The sequence below is a fragment of the Lissotriton vulgaris genome, unplaced genomic scaffold (genome assembly GCF_964263255.1).
Source record: "Lissotriton vulgaris unplaced genomic scaffold, aLisVul1.2 SCAFFOLD_3092, whole genome shotgun sequence".
NCBI classification, from domain to species: domain Eukaryota; kingdom Metazoa; phylum Chordata; class Amphibia; order Caudata; family Salamandridae; genus Lissotriton; species Lissotriton vulgaris.
Window position 1 is genome coordinate 224,759 of NW_028245399.1, and position 16,018 is coordinate 240,776.

General features: G+C 45.0%; 1 protein-coding gene across 1 annotated transcript in view; it reads right to left on the bottom strand.

Moving 5' to 3' along the window:
• Positions 1-16,018, bottom strand: part of RIN2 (Ras and Rab interactor 2) — a gene marked incomplete at its 5' end in the record, with an annotated part of 58,694 nt that overhangs the window by 11,969 nt on the left and 30,707 nt on the right. The window contains one exon of the mRNA XM_086949067.1: positions 13,723-13,854. Coding sequence (XP_086805193.1) covers positions 13,723-13,854 — 132 coding nt within the window. The remainder of the gene's footprint in view (positions 1-13,722; positions 13,855-16,018) is intronic.

The following is a 16,018-nucleotide window of genomic DNA, read 5'->3' on the forward strand; positions in this document are numbered from 1 at the left end:
CACTCTTACCCAGTCCAAAGATCAGGGCTTGATCCATCACCGTTATTTATCTCACTGCCCCATCCCAGCTCAGAACCTGGCTATATGCAAATCAGTCTGTCCCTGGCCCAGTGCATCATGGGAACAGGGCAGACTAAACTACCAAGCCAATTCTTTACCAGAAAGGAGACAAGCTACCGGGGACCGGTTTCTGGCATTTCAGCCTCTTCGGCCCGGCTTGCTTGAATCCTGATGGAGCAGTGAGAAAGGGACTCATGTCTGAGTATACCCTGCCACACCTATAGTGGCCAAAATCGATTTACAAAAGGGGGTGGTGATGAACAGAGTGTCTGAATTGAGCAGACCACTCTTACCCAGTCCAAAGATCAGGGCTTGATCCATCACCGTTATTTATCTCACTGCCCCATCCCAGCTCAGAACCTGGCTATATGCAAATCAGTCTGTCCCTGGCCCAGTGCATCATGGGAACAGGGCAGACTAAACTACCAAGCCAATTCTTTACCAGAAAGGAGACAAGCTACCGGGGACCGGTTTCTGGCATTTCAGCCTCTTCGGCCCGGCTTGCTTGAATCCTGATGGAGCAGTGAGAAAGGGACTCATGTCTGAGTATACCCAGCCACACCTATAGTGGCCAAAATCGATTTACAAAAGGGGGTGGTGATGAACAGAGTGTCTGAATTGAGCAGACCACTCTTACCCAGTCCAAAGATCAGGGCTTGATCCATCACCGTTATTTATCTCACTGCCCCATCCCAGCTCAGAACCTGGCTATATGCAAATCAGTCTGTCCCTGGCCCAGTGCATCATGGGAACAGGGCAGACTAAACTACCAAGCCAATTCTTTACCAGAAAGGAGACAAGCTACCGGGGACCGGTTTCTGGCATTTCAGCCTCTTCGGCCCGGCTTGCTTGAATCCTGATGGAGCAGTGAGAAAGGGACTCATGTCTGAGTATACCCTGCCACACCTATAGTGGCCAAAATCGATTTACAAAAGGGGGTGGTGATGAACAGAGTGTCTGAATTGAGCAGACCACTCTTACCCAGTCCAAAGATCAGGGCTTGATCCATCACCGTTATTTATCTCACTGCCCCATCCCAGCTCAGAACCTGGCTATATGCAAATCAGTCTGTCCCTGGCCCAGTGCATCATGGGAACAGGGCAGACTAAACTACCAAGCCAATTCTTTACCAGAAAGGAGACAAGCTACCGGGGACCGGTTTCTGGCATTTCAGCCTCTTCGGCCCGGCTTGCTTGAATCCTGATGGAGCAGTGAGAAAGGGACTCATGTCTGAGTATACCCTGCCACACCTATAGTGGCCAAAATCGATTTACAAAAGGGGGTGGTGATGAACAGAGTGTCTGAATTGAGCAGACCACTCTTACCCAGTCCAAAGATCAGGGCTTGATCCATCACCGTTATTTATCTCACTGCCCCATCCCAGCTCAGAACCTGGCTATATGCAAATCAGTCTGTCCCTGGCCCAGTGCATCATGGGAACAGGGCAGACTAAACTACCAAGCCAATTCTTTACCAGAAAGGAGACAAGCTACCGGGGACCGGTTTCTGGCATTTCAGCCTCTTCGGCCCGGCTTGCTTGAATCCTGATGGAGCAGTGAGAAAGGGACTCATGTCTGAGTATACCCTGCCACACCTATAGTGGCCAAAATCGATTTACAAAAGGGGGTGGTGATGAACAGAGTGTCTGAATTGAGCAGACCACTCTTACCCAGTCCAAAGATCAGGGCTTGATCCATCACCGTTATTTATCTCACTGCCCCATCCCAGCTCAGAACCTGGCTATATGCAAATCAGTCTGTCCCTGGCCCAGTGCATCATGGGAACAGGGCAGACTAAACTACCAAGCCAATTCTTTACCAGAAAGGAGACAAGCTACCGGGGACCGGTTTCTGGCATTTCAGCCTCTTCGGCCCGGCTTGCTTGAATCCTGATGGAGCAGTGAGAAAGGGACTCATGTCTGAGTATACCCTGCCACACCTATAGTGGCCAAAATCGATTTACAAAAGGGGGTGGTGATGAACAGAGTGTCTGAATTGAGCAGACCACTCTTACCCAGTCCAAAGATCAGGGCTTGATCCATCACCGTTATTTATCTCACTGCCCCATCCCAGCTCAGAACCTGGCTATATGCAAATCAGTCTGTCCCTGGCCCAGTGCATCATGGGAACAGGGCAGACTAAACTACCAAGCCAATTCTTTACCAGAAAGGAGACAAGCTACCGGGGACCGGTTTCTGGCATTTCAGCCTCTTCGGCCCGGCTTGCTTGAATCCTGATGGAGCAGTGAGAAAGGGACTCATGTCTGAGTATACCCTGCCACACCTATAGTGGCCAAAATCGATTTACAAAAGGGGGTGGTGATGAACAGAGTGTCTGAATTGAGCAGACCACTCTTACCCAGTCCAAAGATCAGGGCTTGATCCATCACCGTTATTTATCTCACTGCCCCATCCCAGCTCAGAACCTGGCTATATGCAAATCAGTCTGTCCCTGGCCCAGTGCATCATGGGAACAGGGCAGACTAAACTACCAAGCCAATTCTTTACCAGAAAGGAGACAAGCTACCGGGGACCGGTTTCTGGCATTTCAGCCTCTTCGGCCCGGCTTGCTTGAATCCTGATGGAGCAGTGAGAAAGGGACTCATGTCTGAGTATACCCTGCCACACCTATAGTGGCCAAAATCGATTTACAAAAGGGGGTGGTGATGAACAGAGTGTCTGAATTGAGCAGACCACTCTTACCCAGTCCAAAGATCAGGGCTTGATCCATCACCGTTATTTATCTCACTGCCCCATCCCAGCTCAGAACCTGGCTATATGCAAATCAGTCTGTCCCTGGCCCAGTGCATCATGGGAACAGGGCAGACTAAACTACCAAGCCAATTCTTTACCAGAAAGGAGACAAGCTACCGGGGACCGGTTTCTGGCATTTCAGCCTCTTCGGCCCGGCTTGCTTGAATCCTGATGGAGCAGTGAGAAAGGGACTCATGTCTGAGTATACCCTGCCACACCTATAGTGGCCAAAATCGATTTACAAAAGGGGGTGGTGATGAACAGAGTGTCTGAATTGAGCAGACCACTCTTACCCAGTCCAAAGATCAGGGCTTGATCCATCACCGTTATTTATCTCACTGCCCCATCCCAGCTCAGAACCTGGCTATATGCAAATCAGTCTGTCCCTGGCCCAGTGCATCATGGGAACAGGGCAGACTAAACTACCAAGCCAATTCTTTACCAGAAAGGAGACAAGCTACCGGGGACCGGTTTCTGGCATTTCAGCCTCTTCGGCCCGGCTTGCTTGAATCCTGATGGAGCAGTGAGAAAGGGACTCATGTCTGAGTATACCCTGCCACACCTATAGTGGCCAAAATCGATTTACAAAAGGGGGTGGTGATGAACAGAGTGTCTGAATTGAGCAGACCACTCTTACCCAGTCCAAAGATCAGGGCTTGATCCATCACCGTTATTTATCTCACTGCCCCATCCCAGCTCAGAACCTGGCTATATGCAAATCAGTCTGTCCCTGGCCCAGTGCATCATGGGAACAGGGCAGACTAAACTACCAAGCCAATTCTTTACCAGAAAGGAGACAAGCTACCGGGGAGAAGGGGGCCGCCCCTCCACAACTGACCCATCATTGATGGCCTTCCACTGTGGACTAATGGAGCCTTGGTGCTGTAGAACCTGAGGAAGAGTATGCAGGTGGTATGCTTAATCTCTTTCTTTGCGGTCTGGTTTCAGGCCCACTGTGTGGCCCTGCTGACCCAGCCTGGGCCTACAGCTGGAGGCACTCAAGCTGAAGAGTACTCCATCAGGCAGCCCTAATAACCCACCAAGGACAATGGTGGTGGATGGACAGATCTACAAAGTAGAAATAGGAAAAGCATTAATCATAAATGAATCATGCCTTTTGAACGTCCTTGATCCATCGTCAGCTTTTGATTCCAACATAAACGACAACACCATCAAAATCATGAGTACCATCCACTCCAGATCTCCGTCAGACCCATGCCCACACCCCATCTTCAACAAAGCCAGCACCGCCATCGCACCCCATCTCTGGAAAGCCATCAACATCTCCTTCGAGTCTGCAACCTTTCCGGAGAGCAAGAAGCATGCCGAGATCAATGCCTCACTCAAGAAACCCAAGGCGGATCCCAAAGTCCTCAAGTACTTCCGACCCATCTCCCTGCTCCCGTTCCCAGCAATGGTTATCGACAAAACCGTCAACAAACAACTGACCCGCTACCTAGAAGAGAACAGCAATCCTGGACCCGTCCCAGTCTGGGTTCCGCAGCAACCACAGCATCAAAACTGCCCTCTTCACTGCCAACAATGACATCAGGGCCCTGCTAGACAACAGGGAAACTGTGGCCCTCATCCTCCTAGACCTGTCAGCCGCTTTTCGACATGGCCTGCCACTTCACACTACGCAAACGCCTCAACGACGCCGGGATCCAAGAGAAGGCCCTGGAGTAGAACACCTCCTTCCTCTCCGGCAGAACACAAAGCGTCCGCCTCCCCCCCTTCCGCTCCAAAGCCACCAAGATCATCTGCAGCATACCCCAGGGCGCATCCTTCAGCTCAACGCTGTTTAACGTTTACATGGCACTCGCCCGACTGCACGACCTCAACATCGTCTCTTAAGCCGATGACACCCAGCTGATCCTCTCCCTCACCAAGGACCCCCACGCCGCCAAAACCAACCTCCGCGAAGGAATGAAAGCCATCGCCGAGTGGAGGAAGAACAGCCAACTGACGCTGAACTCGGACAAGACGGAAGTCCTCATCCTCGGATCCACCCCATCGGCCTGAGACGACTCCTGGTGGCCGACCACACTGGGAACAGTGCCAACACCCACTGACCACGCACGCAACCTAGGGGTCATCTCAACTCTACCCTCTCCACGACAAAGCAGGTCAGCGCCGTCTCATCCTCCTGCTTCAACACCCTTTGCATGCTCCGCAAGATCTACAAGTAGATCCCCACCGAAACTAGAAGAACGGTCACCCACCCGCCTACAGCAGACCCAAGACCTGCTGACCTTCAGAAGACTCCTCAAGACTTGGCTAGATGCTAGATAAACATCTGAACATGCAAAGGAATAATGCTCTCACCAAAGGTGCGAACTTTCAACTGAGTCTTAACAAAAATAAAACCATTCCTACCCCATAACGATTCTAAAAAAAATGAGGTGCAAGCCCTAGTGATTTCTAAACTGGATCATGGTAGTGCTGCCCTCTGCGCCATTCCTAGAGCGAAGACAGCGCCACTTAGAGCTGCTCTCAACTACGCTGTAAGGCTCATTACAGGCTTCAAACGCTATCATCACATCACACATGAGTTGAAGTCTTTAAATGGCTCCCATATGAAGCAAGGATTCATCTGAAAATCGCATGCATGACTCATAAAGCTTTACACTTCCAACATCCCAATTTATCTTGCACAAAAACTTGAGCTCTCTTTGGGCTCTCGGTCCTCTAGAGGCTCCTGCCAATGAAACTCAAAAGAAAGAAAACCTACCTTTGAGCATTCTCTGGGATTGCACCAAGAATTTGGAACACTTTGCAACTGGAAATAAGACTTAACAATTCCAAGGCTTCCTTCAAAAAGGAAGTCAAAGAGTTACTGATGAAGACATTTCCATACTACTACCCAATCACCTTAGGATGCATTTGCTTTCATTTGTTCTTTATAGATCTGTCATGTTTATCATGATCTGGTATGTTTGTTTCTTGTTCTGGTTGTATTATGATTTCCACGGTGTGTACATTGTGAACTGCCAAGATGTAAAGCTCTCTGTTACCCAAATGTGGTCTTGTTTGTGATGTATAAAATGCTATAAATTGTTTGTGCTGTATAAAATGCTATAAATAAATATTTTAAATTCATTAAGAGGTGGAGACCATAATTGCAGGCTGCAAACAACCAGACTTCATGTGTCCAAGGGCAGGATGTGCGTTTTCAAAAATGCTTGCAGAATTAGAAAAAGAAGACCCCATAATCATAAACTAATGCAATCTGGAAAATCCTAACAGCTTCTATTGACTACACACTTCTGTACTCTCACATCCCTTGAAAATAACAACACATTTACTGCTACGTGGGAAGAGAAAAGAAGCAATTCTAGCACCATTCATTTGTTTGCTGCCAGAAAGTAGAAAAAAACATACTGCCTCGGCACCTGGCTCTGTCATGCAATCCACTAATGAAGTTAGTAAAACGTCATGCATCAAGGATGTCCACCTGCAAAAAAGCCCAAAACCAAGTGCTCAAGGGACCTATGTTCCTGGAGGCTAGAAACAGAATAGAGCAGGAACAGAGCGTGCCTGGCAGAGTGACCACAACCATATCATACACGCAACAAGACACAGTGGCTCTCTTTCTCTTGAAAGGAAACTTTTTGTTGGCATTAGGTCATGCTATTCATGGAAAGCATCACTATTATTAAAAATCAGACCCAGGGGCAAAGTTATGAAAATTGTGGCAGAGGGCAGCACAGCAAATCACCTTGCTGCCCAGCCCTGCATCACAGGGAAGGGACAGAAATGTGCAGTATTTATCCAATATACCACGTTTCTGTCCTCTTCCCTTGCACAGGTGCCGTTTTAGCAACCTAGTGCCAATGCAGCCTCCTTGCACCATGGTGCCTGTGTTTTAGGTAGGATTGTTTTTGCGCAGGAAGGGACATAAAAACAGTCCGAGAGAGGTTTTCCTTTTTAGGTCTTGGTAATATCCGGTCTGCCGAAGGCATACCGGAAGTCCGAGAATTAATGTTTCTTAGTGGGACTATTAGTCCCGCCTCAGTTTATGCCTCTCTCCCATTGGCTGGCTTCCTAAACGGAGGCCAGCCATTGGAGGGGAGAGCCGTCACTCCGATTTAGCCCAGTCTTTCTCGGATTTGGGGGCGTAATTTTTGCTGTTCTTTAGACAGTGACGTCATCCGTCACTCAGAACAGCAAAACCACGCCCCCAAATCCGAAATTCTTCGGGCTTTGCGGCCGCCATTTTTTTTTCTCGTCTGGGGAGGATCGTCTTGTTCGTCGTGATGGCTGGCCCTTGCATCCCCGCCGCCGCCTGCCAGAAGACTGCAGTGTGCTCTGTCTGTCGTTTTTTAAATTATTTTTTATTTATTTAATTCACCGGGAGCCCCGCGAGTCGTTCTCAAGCCCCCCCCCACCCCCCCCCTACCGGCCCTGGGATTCTCTGAGAGGCGCTGTGGCCGCCTCCAAACTCCAGGGCCGCGGTGCGATTGGTTACCGCAGCCGCGACCCGGAAGTACAGTGGGCCAGGCAGGAAGCGGACGGGAGGTCTCCCCGCGCTCCTGCCTGGCAAGGAGAAGAAGCACGTCCCCAGCCGAAGCCCAGCAGCCCTGCCCGCGGCAGAGAGGAGCCGCCGCCTCTCTAAACAGCCGGTGAGTGCCGTTTCTATCCCCTCTGAGGTAAGCGGGCGGTTCTCCCTCTTTCTTATATATAGTGTATTGCAGCACTCCGCTAGTTTCAGTTGCTATCTTACCACAGGCAGGGTACTTACCCCCTCCCCCCCCCCCCCCAAGTGCTCTCTTTACACAAACATGATACCTTCCCTCTTTTCACTACTTGCAGGGCTCTCTTTGGTACTTGTTACTGTCGTCACACGATTACCACAGGCAGGATTTTTTTACCAGCACGGCCAGATCACGCATGGGTTACTTTACCACTGATTCCCTCTCCCAGGCTCTTCCCTGCTCCTTAACACACTCAAGGTTCTCTTACATTCTCCGCACTGTGCTATGATGTTCTTTACTACTCTTCGTCATGCTCAAGGCTCTTTATAACTCTCTTCACTACTCCCTGAAACACACATTTCTCTCTCACACACCGTGTACCCCATGGTACTGTGAGCTGTGCCCCTCGCAGCTGTGTGCCTGGCTTCACTTTTTATTTTTTATCTTGCCTCTACTCTTATGAGATGTACATTTGAAGGAAGAGCAGTCGTTTTTCACTTGATTATCGCTACAGTCCTATTTGCCATCTTGTGATTCACTTTCAGGGGAGCGCTGCCTACCATTGAAATGTGTTTTTCCTCTTTGTTTATTTAGGAGAGGAGGGTGTGAATCCTTGCATCTTTCCATAATCATGGAGACTCAGTGAGCACGGTGCTTTGTTTGAGAGTCTAGCGGGCTGGTTCCCGCATTCTCTGATACAGGGTTGAGTGTGTGCCTTAGTTTGGAAGAGGGCCCTCGTATAAAAAAAATTAAAGCTTACAAGGTGAGTTTGGCATTATGCTTTGGATGCGGTGGTGGTAATCGATCTCTCCTTGTTCCCTATGAGGTAAATGTAGGGCAACAAACCAAGCCTGCATCACCTACAAAACTACACTGCGAGAGTGAAGAATTGTTCATATCTCACTGAGATTTCAGCTTCCTAGGGTTGTGACCCAGGAAAAATTACAGTCCATATTTTTTTTTTAATTGTCATTTTAGAAAGGACTGGCATGATTCACATACATACTCTACTCTGACCTCTTTCAGTTTATCCTCTATGCTTTCATTCCCTTTGATCTCATCTCTTTAATGTTTTTATGTACCTTTTAATCTCAATGTCATTTCTATGGTGTTTTCAAGCACTCTCTATTCTCTCCCTCTAGCCTGCTGTTGCGTTTATATTTTTTGATGTTCCAGGCTGCTCTTTCTCTCTGTGCCAAACCACTTGTCTTTCTTACTGTGGTTTGTCATGCCACTGGTATTTTACGGATACTTAAGTAGATTCCCTTCCCATTGGCACACCTCTAATCTCTCTCTTTCTCTTGTATTTACTCCTTCATTGTTATTTCACTGCACTTTCTTTTAATGCCAGTCCAGTGTTCTGTATCTCTGCCTTTCCACTCCACTATTCCTTGACCCCCTCTGAGCTCTTTCACTGTCATCTATATGTACTCCATTAAATGTCACTCCTCTCGTCACAGTCTCTTTTTTTCCTTTATTGGGTCTCTTTCTTCTTGCTATGTTGCTATTGGCAATTCTCTCTACTTTGTAGCCACTTTTCAGCTATTTAATTCGAATCCCATCTCCTAATCCCACCTGTTATCACTCATCCTGAAATGTTTCTGATCTGACCATATATGCTGCTCATTTCAAATTTCCATGTCATGCCTTTTTTATCATAAAAGCCCTCTGCAATTCTACTATTTACTGCCCATGCCCTCTGCACCGCTGCCTCTCTCCCCTTTACCTCTCACTTTTCTAGCTCATATTTCTCTTAGTCTCTCCTCTCTACCTCCCACCTCTCTTCCTCATATGCCTTCCTTGCTCCTTCTCTCATCTATACATTAGTTACAAAGCCTTTTCCCATACGCCTTGTTGTTGTTAAACACAGTAAATTGTATGGCAGTATGCACACTGCCAGTTATTTCCATTAGGCTATTGTAATTTTATTATTATCATATTGCTATTTTGCATGTGTTTTATATGTCTGTAGGTGTCTCTTCTTTGTAGACTCTTTGCTGGTTTATTGGTAGATCGTTTTAAGTGCTGAGAACTATATAACTCTGTCAATGCGCCTTAACCTGCTCCAGGTCGTATATGGAGGACATTTTACGCACCATACACCTATCTGTAATTATTGTTACAACTATTTCAACACTTGGCCCTGTTCATAGTCCACTGGCAAAATCCATTTCAATTCCGACATTAGGCCATAAAAAGACCCATGCACAACTCTACACAGGTTCCTCAATCCCAAAGCGCGGAGGACCCCGGAGTCCTAGCACTGAGGAAACACAGCTCTATCAATGCATCTTTATCTAACCCGCAATGCTCCATGCTGTTTCACGGCTGACCCCATGCACAGTTATACTAATGGTCTGCTGCTCCAGTCCCACTGATGGGCACCTGCAATGTGATTTGTAAAACCTCTGCCAATCCATCTTTCTCACATGTTCCGCCTTTCTGTCTCTCTTTACCTCTGGTACAAAGTCTGAGGGAGAAAAGTACGTCCCTGCATAAAAAATGACTGACTCACTCTCTCTCTTTCTATCTCACTAACTCACTATCACTCTCTTTCACTACCTCACTCTCTCTCTATCTCACTAAATCCCAACCTCACTCTCTGTTTCTATCTCACTACCTCAGAACATCCCTCTCCCTCACTACCTCACTCTTTCACTACCTCACTCTCTCGGTCTCTCACTACCTCACTCTCTATCTACCTCACTCTCTCTCTCACTACCTCACTCTCTCTCTATTTCACTACCTCACTCTCTCTCTCTCTATCTCACTACCTCACTATCTCACTACCTCACTCTCTCTCTGCTAATGCAATAGGTCTCGCATATGCAAGCAATTAAGCTATTGCCAATATAAATGACAATGCCATTTATTTAGGGATACAAAAAAAAAAAAAGAATGAGCAATGCCAATAGCTCTACCTATAATATTGCCGAGACCATTGCATTGTAAATGCTTGTTCTATGTGGGCTGTAGAATACAGAACACATAAAAAGAGAAACAAACAAGGAGAAATAAAGATATTTCTCCTTGTTACTCCTCCCCTGGAAAGGTGTAAGATTTTGGTGCATTCCCAGGTTTACAAGTACTTGTAAATATTGGAATGCGTTAAACTCCATAGGAGTTGTGTGGGAACTCCCACTGCAATGCCCATGGAACACCTGCCCAGGGCAGAATAAGGCAACGCAGTGATTTGCTCCGCTTTGCCTTACTCCAGATTTACGAAGCCACTCGTAGCCACACCAAGTGGCTTTGCGTGGCTTCATAAATCTGTTGTAGAGGTTTGCGTTGTGCATGTACCACATTGTGTGGTGCAAGCATGAGACAAACTTCTCATAAATATGCACCACAGTCTATTGCCTATGTCACATTCCACCTTCTTCACGAAGATCCACAGAGTGAAGTGTTCCATTTTATTACTACGTTCGGTTAACAAGGCTTCATTACATACAGTCGTCTGACTCCTACATCTAAAGGGGAGTAAAATACTTTTTTTATTTAAAATGTCTTCTGGTGAAACAGTGCCGGCTGTACACACTGTCATGGTCCACAACATTCCTGCCTGCCAAACTATAAACTTGCAGACCTCAAAAGAGAGCTCTTTAAATGTGGGTTTAAGGAAAAACAGTCTTACACCAAGTAGCCCATGTAAACTTGTAATGGGTTGATTTTAAACCGCCCTTGCTTATTTTGACACCATCTCTATTTGGTAATTGAGTTGAACGTGGTCTAATGTAGCTTAACATTGCACACACTGCTCTGTCAGTAGCAGCTCTTAGGTGTCTCTGTCACACGACCTCTTAAATTGATACCCACCGTAAAGGACATTTCACAATAGAAACCATATTACTGAGGTTGTATTGAGGTCTAATGTTGGGGAAAGCATTAACTTTGGCCACATTCTACCACTTTTTGTGGGGACTATGAAATCTAACATTTCAGAAAGTTCCTAATGGTCCCCTTTAAAAAAGTCTGTATGCATTTCTCAGAAATTCTCACAGCTGCTTAAGAGGCTCCCCATGCAGAGGAAAGTTGTTCTTTTCCATGCACGTATCCCAGTTAAGAACCATGTACATGGATGAGTTAGCCTACGTAGAGGGCACATATTGTTAACTTCCTGAGGAGGATCTAAATTTGTGTCCTTGGGGCTTTTGGGGAGATGCAATGAGGGTCACAGCATTCCTCCCTGTGCCCTACACACAGGTAGTTAGTCTCAGATCAATGGACCGGGTTATAGGATTTCCCCTGGTAACCCTTCAGCCTCATTCAATGCATGCAGGATGAGCAGTGCAACCATAAACACACACTCTGGGATGACACCGAATGTAGTCCTGAACCACATAAACCTCTGAACTATATAAAGCTACATGGGCCCCATATTCTTGTAAAGATACGCCCCCAGAATAGAGTCAGAGTGGAAGGTATGTGAAAGGAACCATCAGAGCTTGTACTGAATTTCATGGGTTGGGCTTGACAGAGAGGGAGGGGTGGGTGATGGGGGGAGGGGATTTTCGGGTTTCATTATAAAATGTCTTATTACATAGGTTCACTCGCCTACTTGTTCGGTTATTATCCTGTATTAGGCACTGAACTAGGTTGTGCATGGTATTTTTGTTACATGTCAATAAAATATTGTTAATTTTAAAAAAAAGTGGAAGGTATGGCATATGGAAGGTATGGAATACATAACCCGCCATTTTGTTTCCAATTATCTAGTGCCATGGTAAAAAAGCAATGATCCTTATTTATTTGTCAATCAAGGCTGTCACCACAGATATTCAGCAAACACTTTCAGCCTCATCTGAAGGCTGGTCGCTATGGTATAATTTACAAACTTTAAAAGTAGCTTAAGAGGAGAACACAACTCAATGTAACTTTTGTGGCAAGCAGAATAAAGAGAGCATCGCATGTTAAGCAAAGTGTAATAGAAAGAAAATATTATCATTGTCCTCCCCACGCACCCACCGTTCAGTATTTAGCAGTGAATTTCATCGCTGTAGAAGGCATAAACAGGACTGGAAATAGACACAGTTATTGGCTTTCCAGTAGTAGCGATCTCTATTTTTTATTTTGTTTTAATGATGTTAATGTTTAAAAGCATTGATTATTCGTGGCAGAAAATGTGCACGCCTGCCACTTATGCTCAACTTGTCAAATTGCATGGTGTGGTGTGGGTAACTCCTGCATTTATAAGATGAAAGGGGTCATCTTTCTATTGCTCATTATAGTGGATGCTTGTCGCCTTCTCTACCTAGCACGTTAATAACATTGCTTTGAATATATCTCCTTGTAGGAAACATATCATCTCACTACGACCAAAATAGAAGATTCTAAGGTGGATGCAGCCAGACTTCTCGGTTCACTTACATGGCGATGCCGTACCTTCCAAATGTGTCAACGTCCAAAGTAAAGTGTTGGAGATACCAATAATAAAATATTTTTTTTCCTCAATGCATCTATGCCAGACACGTCTGTCAGGTTTTCAATTAAAGCCATTATCTTGCTTCCTGCACTCATACTCACATAGTGAGACAATTAGACATTTCAGGAATGTACTACTAACATACACCATGGCATGAGTCTCCTTTTCTATAGACACATAAAAATACAAAAAGGCACAAACAAAGACTTCAATCTAAAATACTTCTACATCTGAAAGTGTCACGTTTCAACACGCCCCATCTCGGAGGATGTGCTTTCTCAATCCCAATCAGCAAGCTGTTAAACTCACTCCCCACCCAGGTAAGAAAACAAGGAAACCACCTCTCTTTCAGAAAAGCCATACGGACTTGGCTCTTCAAATGTTGCTGTCCTCAATGATTCCTATGCAACCTTCAAGAAAACACCCTTCAACTATGAGATCAGCAAAATGCAATGCAAAACAAGATAATATATCTTGTAGACAAGACCCTTAACGTAAAATAAAGCTTTAGAGAATCTTATTTGTCCTTTATATACTTTTTAAACAAGAGCAAGCATATGAGCAGGTGATGTTCACCACAACATTATCACATCACTTATCAGAACCTCATGCACTAAACACAACTCTTCCCACATGAATTATGCTACAAACACATGCTTCAGCGATCAAACATGCAAGTCCATCCGGACAGTTTGAGTGCCACGATACCACACTAGTGGCAATGGCATACTATAAAAGTGCCAGGAACATAATATAAATGTATAAGTGTCATTGTAACTGAAAAGTCGGTTTACCCTCTCCATGCAGAAGAATAGGATCCAGCAGTTCCATCATGTATTCGATTTCTGTCTCTAGCTCCAGCATATCACACTGAGCTATGACGTAAGTCAACATAGGCAGAAAGTCATCAGCGCCATACATCCTCCCTAGAATTAGAGTAAAAGACAATGATTCATACATGTAGCACCATATTCCTTATGGCATTATCTTTTTTTTAATCATGGATATTGGAGTTACATTTCATATAATACACAGTTTAACTTAAAAATATGAATGCGTCAAAATACCGAATGTAAGTAACTTAAAAATATTAACATGTCAAAATACTGAATGTAAGTACTTCTGCTGCCAAAAAATACTTGGAAATGAGCTCATAACTCGATCGTTTTTTTCTAATTGGTACATGTGAATTTCTGGTGGTCAGAGCCAAGAAGTGATTCCATTGCACAGTGAGGCCCAGTGGACCCACCCTTCGGATATAAATCCGATCTGCTGTCAGCACAGCTGGGTGGGTCTGCTTTCCAGAAACAAAATGAGTGTTCTGCAAGCCCACATTCCTCACCCTAGTTCAAACCTCGGCCTGTGCTTAGGAGAACAGCAGTGAACCTTCACAGATCTTCTCTGCACTTCATTGTTGGAAATGAGCTTAGATTATCAAAGTAATTGGATTAGGATAAATGCACAGCTATTTCGTAAAACCAAAGCTTCACAATGACAATGTCTGAATAATAAGTATATGTGAATCATTGAATGAAGGATATTAAATTATGCCTAAGATCAACATCACCTAAATTTAATGAAATAAATCAACAAAAGTGAATAACTGAAACATTTGAGTGAAAGTCTTCTTTTGGAGGGAAGACAACCAACTGTGTGCCCGTGAAGGGATGACCCTAGAGAACCTCTAGTCTCACTTCTTACCTTAGATTATCAAACACATATCATGGCAATAGGCCTGTAAGTCAGGAGTGAGGCAGAGCGAAGACTGATAGGCCCGGAGGCAAGTGCAGCTGATCACGGAGGGCCTGATTCACAAAGGTAAAAGTACACTTTTGTCTAAATTTACGATTGCTTGCTATTCACAAAGGGACTTACGGGTAGTATCTTTACCGGGGTGACATCTCCGTAGATAAAATGACCTGAGACTCCACACTCCAAAAGATACTACTCGTAAATCCCTTTGTGAATAGCAAATAATCCTAAACTTACACGGAAGTGTAGCTGACCTTTGTGAATCAGGCCCATTGAATCTAATCGTGAAAAATATATTTGAAGGATGCAAATGTGTGCATTGAATACTTCTGCTTGTGGTTTTCATAGCTTTCTCTTTATTGTAAAAAATGTCATAATATTCAAATTGCAGATTTTTAGCATGTGCAGCCTGCTTTATGGTTTCACCTGAGAATTGCGGGGTACCTTATTCACATTAGTAAGTGATTTTGAAATGTGCATTTGTTTTTTTTTCCCCCCAGTTAAAATCGTTTTCCTAGCGCAACTAAAAAGTTGTTTCCGAGAATTTTGCAGTCACTTTACACCCAATGATTAGCCCAACCATGTACTGCAATAACTTCTGCATCTAAAGAAAATAGTAAAGTCCATAGAAAGTGGTTGTAAAAACTCCAATTATTATTTTGTTGGTATGCGCAGAATTTCAAAATGGATAATTAGGTATTAGGAGAATGGCTAAAGAGCGCATAAATGGAAGCGTAGGAGCTAGCAGCATTGATATGCCCCTGCCTAGCACAGAGAAAGGATGCCATCAATCGTCTTGATTGGCTGGACAGTCAACACGGATTAGCTGGGAGGGGCGTTCTCCAATGTGACTCAATGGAAATGGCAACCCACCTTATCATGGTTTTTTAGCAATTCAAATTCTGAATAACAAAGGAAATGCTGGTATATACAAATTTGAACTGGATGCTCTATCTAACTCTTTAGTCCTGTAGTATCTCTTTATTTGAAAGAGGCTTAATTTACTTTCAGCCTCTTCCTGACTTGCTGAAAGGTGATACATTTCAACTGACCTTCCCACTGGGTAAAACAATTTAATGGAAAGCTATTAAAACATAATTCATGGGAAGTGGGTCTGCATCAGTCGAAAACGTGTTTCGGTAATTGTAATTCAAACTTGCAGAATTGCAGATATGTGAAGGAATTCTAGTGTTTTATGGAAGTAAAGAAGAGAGCATGATGTAGAGTTTAGTGGATGTTTTACTCCATCACAAACATGGCATATATCTCTTCAGCTGTATTACAGGTGACTTATAAACTAAGGCACTTGCAATAAGGCGGATTACCCATTCACCAAAG